This window comes from Cannabis sativa, chromosome 1, assembly GCF_029168945.1.
Source record: "Cannabis sativa cultivar Pink pepper isolate KNU-18-1 chromosome 1, ASM2916894v1, whole genome shotgun sequence".
NCBI classification, from domain to species: Eukaryota; Viridiplantae; Streptophyta; class Magnoliopsida; order Rosales; family Cannabaceae; genus Cannabis; species Cannabis sativa.
In genome coordinates, this window is record NC_083601.1 from 54,804,558 (window position 1) to 54,816,155 (window position 11,598).

Consider the following 11,598-nt stretch of genomic DNA (forward strand, 5'->3'; position numbering starts at 1 on the left):
CCTAATTTCTTACAACTAACGAGTAATTAACTAGTTATTTATGTTATGTACTTTTCCTTTAACATTTATATTTTTTTAGTAAAATTTATTCTAATTCTACTGAAATTTCGGCAGCATAACGGCTGGAATTGGACGTTCCCAAAAATTTTAAAAGTGCCTAAAGTAACAAACAAAACAAATATAACAATACAGAACAAACAAAATAACATTTACAATACAAAATTTCTCCACCCATCCGATTACAGTACATTTATTCGCAGAACCTACTTCACTACGAATGAATATTTAAGATATTCAAACTCCACTAAGCATGCATTGATAATTAATTATGATAACAAAAAGTTAGTGAATGGATATATCTATTGCACGTTAAAATCCGATCAACACTGAAATATGTCGAACCTCAAATATTAGCTCACAACCTAGAATATAATGCAATATACAACCAAATTAGAATTTTAATTATTAAATTACTTAATAGTTATTAAAAAATGTAACAAGTTACTAGTCACTAAATTCTATAGTTAATTTTTTAAAAACATAACATATACATATACATATATAATCAATTATATATTACACTAACATACTTTTAAAAACTTTAATTCTAAACTAATTAAATCCCTACTACCTCATTCTCATTCACAACAAATATATATACAATACAATTACACAAAATACACAAATATTATATATATACACACAATATATAAATACATATTCAATAATAAAACACAATATATACATATATATTATATATCAAGTTATTAAATATTTACCTTATAAACTCAATCCGACGACAAATTGCAACAAAAATCTGGCCATCTATAGCACACACACAATATAATATTAATAAAATAGAAAAATCCCAAAAAAATTTACAAAAATGAAATAATAACAACGTACATTAATAAAATGAATAGAAATCATATATATACCTGAATGGACGTTGAGATTCAATATTTTTTCCGCTAAAATCGGTGGCCGGAGTTATACCACCACTTTTTTTTTTTTTTTTTTATAATGGGTTCGGGTACAGTGCAAATGAGTGAAAAAACAAAACATTTTTAGTGTATGGGATTAGATATTAAAAATAAAAAATTTTAAAACAAAAATGGGATGAAATAGTGAAGAAATGAGGGAGATAGGGGGTTTTTCATGGTGGTTGGCGAGGGTTTCGGATGATTTTTTTTTGGATTGTTCTTGCTGAAGAAGGAGGCGAAGTGGGGAAGATGAAGCCTTGCTGCTCGTATATATAATACATATGACGTCGGTTATTAGGAAATAATTGACGCCATAGATGCACGGTTTATTGACACGTGCCCCTCCAATAAACCGTGCATCTATGGCATCGGTTATTTCCATAATTACTGATGCCATATGTATTATATATACAGCTGGAGGATTTTCAACCCCCAACTGAGGGCATTGGTTTTATTAATTTCTATACCTACGAGTTTTATCAAAAAACTGCCTCTAAATGTCAATTTCAAATTAAGCGGGTATTTTCACACCCTTTAGCTTCCCTTTTTATAAAATGGGTTGAAAAAAGGGAAGTTAAAGGCCTATATTGTAGTAGTGGTTAGAACATCCTCCAAACTGAAATAACCACCAGGAAATAAAATAGCAATCTTTGTAAAGTCGTGAGCCACTATATTAATAGATCGTTTAACAAAAGAGACAGAAACAATACCAATAGAATCAAGGAAAAATTTACAGTCATGAATAACTAAACCAAATAAAGAAATCATTTTAAAGAACTCCGTAGAGCTTGAATCCTGCATAGACAATTGGATTCTAGACAAACATTCTGCCATTGCCTTTCTTTGATCCAGCTGAGAATCTCTTTGATGCCTATATTTTCAGCAAGAGATGGTTCAACCATACTAAGGGGAAAGGAAGTTCTACCTTCAATAAGCATCCTATTAGAATCTCGGGCCACAAGGCCATGCCAAAACTATGACCGCCCTCGAACAATGTCGCGTCCATGTTAATCTTGATACTATTGACATTTGGTGGTGTCCAATGCTCTCTCCCATTACCTATCTGATATTCAGACCATGATGCATCCATGTTGGATTTTCTAGCATTCTTCCATTGATCAAGATACGACTTAGCAAACACAACAACGTTACCTGGGTTAAATTCTTTATTTTGCCAAACGAGATTATTTCGGGCTCCCCATATAGCCCAACAAACAGCAGCCATAAGACCTTTCTGCTCCGAACTTACTGCTTGAAAGTAGTGATGCACCGGTCGAGAAATGATGCACCAGGTGTTAGAGCTGTGCCAATTCCTACACGGTTCCAACATAATTGAACCGCCTTGCAAGTGACTAAACAATGCAGGGTTGTTTCCTCCTATTCACGGCATAATGGCACAGGGTACAAAAACATGTATCCATATTATGATATGGAAATGAAAATCACTTCCTTTTTGCCACTCACAATATTCTTTTAGTTCTATAATTAATTTTGAGTTAAATTAGCAACATTAATATAAATATATGTATTTATATTTGATAATAATGACAATTATGCAAAGAGTATTACTTTTAGTCTTAGGTAATATCAACCCAATTTAGTTTAGTTTCTATATAAATTGCTTTTTAGTTTCTAAAATTATTTTTTTTCTAAAAGTATTTGGATAAAAAATAAAAAATTATTTTTTAATTTAAAAGTCCTTTTGAAAGAAGTTAAAATTTATAGCTTCTCTCAAAAGAACTTTTAAGAAGCTATTTTTAAACATAATATAATTTATATAATTCATAATTTACTCATAAATTATATCTAAAAGTACTTTAACCCAAAGAAGATTTTTCTTTGTTGAAATAGCCCAAATATACTTCGCAAGAATAGACTGATTCCATTTGACTCCATTTTTAAGGCCAAGGCCACCATAAGCCTTCGAAAAGAAAACTTTCTCCTAAGAAGTAATGTGGATCTTACTCCTATTTCCATTCATGCCCCAAAGAAAACCTCGGCAAAGCTTTTCAACCCCTTTAGTAATACTATGAGGACATACACAGATGCTCATCCAATAATTTCAAAGGCCAAGTAATACAGAGTGTATCAATTGAACCTTACCAGCAAAGGAAAGATGTTTGCTCAACCAAGTATAAAATCTCTGCTTAATCTTTTTGATAATGATCCCACAGTGCTCATCTTTTCACATTGTCAGCCTTAGAGGGTCTCCCAAATATTTGAGAGGAAAAGTACCCTCAGCTAGTTGAAAACCTTTAATAACAACTTAATTCTCCTTGGCTTTCATGCCTCCAAAGTAGATTTGGTATTTTCTAGAGTTAATATGTAAGCCTAAGATAGTGCTAAAATCATCAAGCACCTATTTGAGAGCCATAACATAGAGCCTAGAGTGCTTAATTAATAGGATCAAATCATCTACATAACAAAGATTGATTATCTTTAAGCCCTTGCACATCGGATGATACCTATAGCTAGAATGAGCAGTTTCCATATGGAGGCTTCAAGTAAGGTCCTCCATGATAAGAACAAAGAGGAGAGGGGAGATTGAATCTCTTTGTCTCAAACCTTTTTCCCCTTTAAGCCCACCTTCAACTCTACCATTCATAACTATAGAATAGGATGTTGATCTAAGGCATCCCATAATTCACCAAACAAAGTTCTGTGGTATGTTAAAAGCATCTAGCAAATCCTCCATGAAATCCCAACTTACAATATCATAAGCCTTGCTAATGTCAATTTTGATAATGCATCGTAGGGAGACATTTTCCTCTTGTAATTCTTCAAAAGATCCTGGAGAATCATCACATTGTGAGCTATGAACCTTTCTTGAATAAACACTCCTTGGTTTTGATTAATCAGATTTGGTAGCACCATTGCAAGTCTAGTACATAACAATTTTGAGATACACTTATACACAATGGTACAATAGGCTATTGGTCTGTAATCAACGGAACTAGTTGGATTCTCATGTTTGGGGATAAGAGAAATAAGTGTTGAATGAAGCTCTAAGGGCATGAAACCTATACTATTCATAGCAGAGCAAAATTCAGCTCCCAAGTCAGGCTGGAGTTGATTGAAAAATCTAGATCCGTAACCATCAGCTCCGGGTGATTTTGTGTCTGGTATGCTGAAAAGAACTTGCTTGATTTCCTTGTTAGTGAAGGGCTTCAGAAGAGCGAGTTGTTGATTAAGATTAAGATGAGGGCCTTATTCAAGACAAGCTAAATCAACTTATTTGAAGCCAAGCTTTCACTCCCCATGTAGCCCTGAAAATGAGACACAAAATGATCAACCACTTTAGGGAAATTATCAACAATAATTTCCTGTTCAGTAATGTATGAGGTTATTCTGTTCTCAATTTTTCTTTTCTTCAAACAAGCATGGAAAAAAGAAGTGTTCTCATCACCTTTATGAAGCCAAGTTATCTTGCTATGTTGCCTTAAAAAGCTGTGATACATCTTCTCTTTACACAAGAAATTTTCAGCACCAAGCTTCTCTTTTTCAAGAAAAAGAGGCTCCCTTAGGTGAGATTGAGCAAGTAGTTTGGATTCATGAAATTCATTCTTTGCGGCATGGTTAGTCTTCCCAATATCTCCTATGAAGTCACGGCTAAAATTCTTGAGACAATGCTTTAATCTCATAAGCTTGAGATAAAGAGCAAGGATACCCTTAACAGCTATGGGCTTCTCCCAATTCTTCATGACAGCTGCTTTAAACTCAGAATGTTTGACCCAAAAGTTGTGGTATCTAAAGGGTTTGAACCCTATTTTGTTAGAACTAGCAGTAGCAATAGTACATGAGCAGTGATCTGAGATGGTCTCCCATCTAAATAAGACTTTAGAATTAGGGAACATATCAAACCACTCCTCATTTGCAAAGACGTGATCAATCTTTGAATAAATTCTGCTATCTCCATCTTGGTTATTTGACCAAGTATAGACTGAACCAGAACGTGGAATTGCTTCAACATTACCGAAGTTAACCATTGAGATGGATCATAAGTGTCGCTGAAAGTTCTAGGGTTCCCTCCTTCTCTATCACCCGTATTAAATACAACATTAAAGTCCCCAAGAATTATCCAAGGCTTCACATGAAATCTAAGGTTTGACAAATCCTCCCAATGACATTTTCTTTCATCAACTGTATTGTATCCATATATAAAAGTAGCACAAAAAGTAGCATCAAAACTAGACATTTGAACATAACAATGAGCCAACTGTGGTGATTTAACAATGACTATAGTTCTAACAAAGCTCTTCCTCCAAATAATCAAAAGCCTACCTTCTATTGTAGGACTAGTAAAGTTATCCCGATTGGAAAGTTTATTGTCCATCTTATCTTTGATCTTATTCGCTTTGAGTTTGGTCTCTAAAAAAGATCCTACTCCAACCTTATTTGTCTTACAAAATTCAGCAACAACATCCTATTTATCATTGTTATTGACACTCCTAACATTCCAACAAGAAATCTTACAGTTATCCATGGGAAAATTGAGATATTACCTTGTTTCCATGTTCATCCTGAACCAGCTCCATTTCCTCTCGAATTTCTTGTTCCTACAAAGCACTGAAGGTATTGCCCACTGTATGGTTAAAATCAGAGTTAGAGCTCCTCTGAATTTTACCCTGAACAGTCTTATTAGGAACATGCAGTCCCTGTCCTGTATTGCACTTAGAAACTGGTTTTCTTGGCAAAGAAATTAAATCTCCCTGGTTAGAATCTAAACTGATAGCAACATTTTGTAAAGGATTATCATCATAAGTAGAGTTTTGCTATTTTTTCTCTAGTTTTGGCTTCTCACTAGCTGCTGGTTTTTTCTTCCATTCATCCTTACGACAATTTGCCATAATATGGCCAAATCCTAAGCATTTTTTACACTTAACAAACAGCCATTCGTAATCAATACTCTGCTCTAGCAATTGCCCATGTTCATTAAGGTATTGAAAGGATCTCGAGGTGAATCCGTTATATACATCTCAACCAAAATACGAGCAAATTGAACCCTAGTACGATCTTTAGTATGTTGGTCTACCATAAAAGGTTTTCCAACAGTACTAAGGCACTAAGGCTTTTGTTTGCCCAATATTGGAGACCCAAATCGTGCAACAGAATCCATAAAGGAACAGACCTAACCAGTTTAACAGCATTCAAGTCAGTTGTCCAAGGTCTAACTATGACCGACTTCCTATCAAATTGAATAACTCCTGCTTCCAAAACCTCACCTCTAGTTGCCTCATCATTAAACTTCACCATGATCAGTCCTTTGGACATCTTAGCAATCTGGACTATCACAAGGTGTCCCCATATTTGTTTAATAAAACCTTCAAAAATAGCCATTGGTGGGTTCACACCAAGAATCATACAAATAGCAGCTGAATTCCATGCCTCTGTTTGTTCCCTAACCTCCTCATAATCCAATTAAGCAATTTTCAAGCCATTAATTTCTAATTAGAGGCTTTGTGTAAGGAAGCTTCGAATCACAGCTCAGAACTTTCTCTTTAGCAAAGGTATTCCAGAGACCCTTGGTTGATTCCTGAAATTGCACATGTCTGTTACCCTCTTCCTGTTCTAATTCTGCCTCCTTAGCCCAACTCATACTAATTTGAGGTGTGTGAAACTTCGAGATACTTAGAGATTGTCGAAACAAGTTCTGACTTATTTCGTCACCAAAATCATCATTAGCAACCTTACTCATGTAAAGAGTCATACCTGAAGCATCTTCTTCTTCATCAGCGTGAGTTCCATGGCTTGAAACAGCCTCAGGTAACTTGATAGCAGGCTTTCGAACTATCCTCTTCTTCTTCGCCATGGGAGAGAGAGAGAGAGAGAGAGAGAGAGAGAGAGAGAGAGAGAGAGAGAGAGAGAGAGAGAGAGAGAGAGAGAGAGAGAGAGAGAGAGAGAGAGAGAGAGAGAGAGAGAGAGAGAGAGAGAGAGAGAGAGAAGCTACACACACCCCTTTTCACTTTTTAAATTTTATAAGTATCTATTTTTATTTCAAAGAAATTTAAAATATTATTTATCAATTTTTTTTTTATAAAAATTAAAAAATTATTGTTTAACAAAAGTATAATTTTTGAGAAATCACCCCATATACTTCTTTTTAATTTTTTTTTTCTATTTTTACGATTTGAGTTGCTCCGTGAGTTATGATCTAGGTTGTTACGTGAGTTGCAATATGGATTGTGATTTGAATTAGGTTGCGATGAGTTGCTATTTAGGTTACTATGTGAGTTGTGATATAAATTGTAATTTGAATTGGGTTGCGATTTAAGTTGTTTCATGAATTACGCCGTATATTCTGTATAAATAAAAAAATACTTTGAAATTTCTATAAAAAAACTCGTAATTTTTTTACAATTGTTTCTTTTTGTTACTTCTAGCAAATTTTTAGAATTTTGTTTTTCCTTCTTGCAAAACAACTACACAATTCAATTCTAAGCTAATTGAGTTTGTTTTTATATGACAAGTTGGTTATTAATATATTTCTATTATTATATGTATACATATATTTACTCCCTTACTTTTAAATGGATAAAGCTTGAATAAGTAAATATACTAAAATAATAACAATTAATTATGTAGAATAATTCAGTCATGTAGGTACAAAGAAGAATAATCAACTTTTATATAAAGAAGTGCTTTAGAAATAAAAGTAGCCAACATCTTCTCCAATGTAGCCACATGTTATCACTTATCAGTAATATATAAATATATATATATATTTTTTTTTTATACTCTTCCTTTAAGAGATCAAAATATACAACTATTATTGTATGTCAAAATTTGAACACTTCCTAGACAGTCATATCACTTTTTTTTTTTTTAGGCTTGACAATATAATATTTAATTTGGAATGTACATATCTTACTACCTGCACAGATTGGAATTGTCATTTTATATAGAAATAACCAAATAAAATGAATCAATCAAAGTTCTGTAATTTCGTATTAAACTAAGTAGTAAGTAATCCACCAACATTGGTAGCCTGGTCCTGCATAAATATATTATAAGATCAATAAGTGAGAAAAAAATGAGTTATAATATTTTGGAAGGTTGAATTCTTTGCCACGACTAGATATAGATCACGTTAATAATAGTACTCTTACATTAAAAAATAAATAGTTTTTTTTTTTAAATAAAATATAGTTTCATTAGCATCAATTTATATCATGTACAGGTGGCAATTTCACCAAATAATTTTGACAAGTACTCTCTAATTATATAATTAATGAATAGAGTGAGTTAGGTGATTGTAGTCCCTCACTATTTCACAAACGTTTTACCAAATCAAAACAATAACATTTTTATACAAAATACACATATTTACAACAACACTAGGTCGATCACTTACGAAATAAAAAAATTTTATGGGAAAAAAACACGAAATAAGACTATTTAAAGCCTAAATAATTATAGGAAAAAAAAAAGGAAACTAACGTCACATGAAATTTTAAAAAGTCATTGTCAAAAAGTAAAGAAAAATATTAATACCTTTTTTAAAAAGAAAAATAAAGTAAAAAAACTCAGTATATAGTAATTAATAAACTAGAAAAAAAGAATGCCTACTTTTGCAACCACAATTAATTTTCTTATTAATATATTTTGATTGTGTAGGAAATTATAACATCCGAAACTGCCCCTACACCCAACACCCCAACAGTCATAAACCAAGGGTAAACTCGTCTTTAACCCTTTGAGCGGATCACAAGGGAATATTCCCTTTTCAAAAACCTGCCATCCTTTTCAAAACCATACTGCCATTAATGGCAATATATAAGCCTCTTTTTCTTTTGCTAAAAACCCTAGCAAACACTTTCTCTTCTTCAAAACCTAGCAGCCGAAATGCCCATTCAACCTCTCTTCTTCTTCTTCTCTTTTCTTTGCTTAGAAAACCCTAGCAGCCGCACCCTTCTTCTTCTTCCTTTCTCTTCGAACAGCAACACCACCTTCAAGCCTTGAAACGCAGCATCCCCCTTCTTCCTTATTTATTCTTGCTGCAATATATAGCAGAAAAAACCAACCGAGTCTTTCTCCTTTTAATCTCATTCTTCTTCCTTTCCAAGCTTCGATTTTAGAGCTTCCTAACCAAACTTGCTGCTGCCTTTTCTTTCCTCCAATAGCAGTTTGTTTGAACCTACAACACACACAACATACAACCCGAAAAACCAAAGAAAAGCTAAACGAAAAACAGCAGAAAAATAAAGAAAAAGAACACAACAATTGATTTCGGAGTTCCCCTTAAAATCAAGGGTACATCTCCGTCAAGCTTCCCTCAAAGACGCTTGATTCTTCATTGTCCATGTCAAAACCGATTACAAGGATGGGAGATTCCTAGCCACAAAGCTTAGTAGGTAATCTCAAGTCTTTCTCTCCTTTTTCACTTTATTTTTCTAGTTTGCATTACAATATCTCTCACTAACACTCTCTGTTTTTCTCTCTTGTTTTCTGAGGTGTTTTTACAAAGAAAAGAAGGCTGCTATTGTTTCCTTTGTTGAGCCGAAAGTCACTTTTGAAAGTGGAAGGTTGTACATCTATTTATATTGTTGTTGTTGGCTGTTGTTGTGTTTGTTTCTGAGCTGAGAAATAGTTGTAATCTGTTGTTGATATTTTCCTTGTAAAGCTGAGAGTTTGTTAGAGTCTTGAGATATTTATTTACTTCTTTATATTGTAAAGAAATAAAAGATCTAGGCCTATGAAAACAGAACCGACAACTCTATGAGTTATAATGGTCTGTTGAGGCTTTGTAAAAGGTCTTATTTTTTTTTTCTTTTAACTTATTTTATGTGACAGATAGTATGGGAATTTATCCAACAATTTCCACCTAAATTTCCATACTAGCAGTCCAAAAAAGTATCTGCCTTTGCTTTATTTACTTGTTGCTGTCTTTGAGGGTCATTGCTTGATTACGTGTCCATTTACCATCTTGTGTCAACTCCCAACAGGTTCATACAATGTTTGAACTTTTTGAGAGTCACCACCTTAGTTCCCATATCTGCTGGGTTCTCCTCAGTAGGAACTTTTTCCACTTGTATCTCACCTTGAGTCACCTTGTCCCTTATAAAGTGGTATTTAATCTCTATATGTTTAGTTCGGTCATGGAACACAGGGTTCCTACATAAGTGTACACAACTTTAACTGTCTGAGTACACTCTAGGAACCTCTTTAAGTAACTTGATCTCCGTCAAGAGTCCTTTCATCCATATGGCTTCTTTAATAGCTTCTGTGGTTGATATGTACTCCGATTCTGTTGTTGAAAGTGCAACCACAAGTTGGAGTTGGGCTTTCCAACTCACACAGTTTCCTCCTAGTAGAAACATGTAAGATGAAGTAGACTTTCTGCTGTCTCTATCCCCGGCATAGTCGACATCGCTGTATCCTTCTATGTTGGTGCTGAACTTTTGTTGCTTGTAGATGAGTCCAACCTTAGGTGTCCCTACTAGGTACCTGAAAACCCATTTCATTGCAAGCCAATGAATCTTTCCTGGGTTTGCCATGTATTTTCTCAAGGTACTTATGGCAAAGGCGAGATCTGGCCTTGTACAAACCATCAAGTACATAATAGTCCCAACAACACTTGAGTAATGCACTTTACTCATTGCTTCTTTCTCTGCTTCAGTCTTAGGACATTGTTCCTTTGTTAAAGTGTACTGGCTAGTTATTGGCTGAGAAGTTTTCTTTGAATCTTTCATTAAAAACTTCTCTATAATCTTTTAGATGTAGTCCTCTTGTGTCAAGAATAGTTTGCCCAACTTTCTGTCCCTCTTTATAGTGATACCCAGTATCTTAGATGCTATTGCCAAGTCTTTCATCTCAAACTCAGCCTTGAGTTGCCTCTTCATCTCATCCACTTGAGATCTCTCCTTGCTTATAATAAGCATGTCATCTACATAGAGTAACAAGTAGATGACCGTGTTAATGTCAGTTCCCTTGTGATAGAAACATGCATCATAGTAACTCCTTGAAAAACCTTGTTTCATCATAAAGGTGTCAAACCTTTTATTCCACTGCCTAGGGGATTGCTTGAGTCCATACAAGGACTTAACCAGTTTACAAACATGGTTCGGTTTTCCCTTCTCTACATACCCTTCTGGCTGGGTCATTTATATTTCTTCTTCCAATTCCCCATGGAGAAAGGCAGTGGTAACATCCATCTGATCTATCTCCATGTCAAACTGTGTAGCTAAGCTTAGGACCACTCTAATTGTTTTATACTTCACCACCGGAGAGAAAATCTCATTGAAGTCGATACCTTCTTTTTGTGTGAAGCCTTTAGCGACTAGCCTAGCCTTGTACCTTATAGGCTCATCTTTAGATATTCCTTCCTTGTGAACAACCACTTACAAGACACAATACTTTTACCCTCGGGTCTTGGTACCACAATCCAAGTCTTATTCTTCTTGAGAGATCCCATCTCATCATCCATGGCCTTATTCCACTCCTTAGAATTCTTTCCATTAACTGCCTCATTATAAGTCTTGGGTTCCATATCATCCATTTCCAAATCTATTAGAAGAGCATAAGCCAATTCTTCACTCCAAATGTTGTAGTTGTATTTCTGATTAGGCTTTGGAGTCCTCTTAGATCTATCCCTCGTCAACTGATAGTTTGTAAGGTC

General features: G+C 34.3%; 1 protein-coding gene across 1 annotated transcript; it reads right to left on the minus strand.

Moving 5' to 3' along the window:
* Nucleotides 1–1,854: 1,854 nt before the first annotated feature.
* LOC115704185 (uncharacterized) lies at nucleotides 1,855–4,969 on the minus strand. The gene is made up of 4 exons (XM_061110975.1): nucleotides 4,237–4,969; nucleotides 3,694–4,189; nucleotides 3,549–3,610; nucleotides 1,855–2,360 (listed from the first exon to the last, which is right to left on the minus strand). The coding sequence occupies exons 1-4, from the start codon at nucleotides 4,967–4,969 to the stop codon at nucleotides 1,855–1,857; spliced, it is 1,797 nt and encodes a 598-aa protein (XP_060966958.1).
* Nucleotides 4,970–11,598: the final 6,629 nt, after the last annotated feature.

Excerpts from the sequence above, each read along its gene's own strand:
- LOC115704185 (XM_061110975.1), bottom strand. The coding sequence starts at position 4,969 with ATGGTTAACTTCGGTAATGTTGAAGCAATTCCACGTTCTGGTTCAGTC. Across the intron at positions 4,190-4,236 it reads TTTTCAGGGCTACATGGGGA|GCCCTCATCTTAATCTTAAT; the intron begins GTGAAAGCTTGG and ends GTCTTGAATAAG. Across the intron at positions 2,361-3,548 it reads TGGGCTTAAAGGGGAAAAAG|GAGGAAACAACCCTGCATTG; the intron begins GTTTGAGACAAA and ends TGCCGTGAATAG.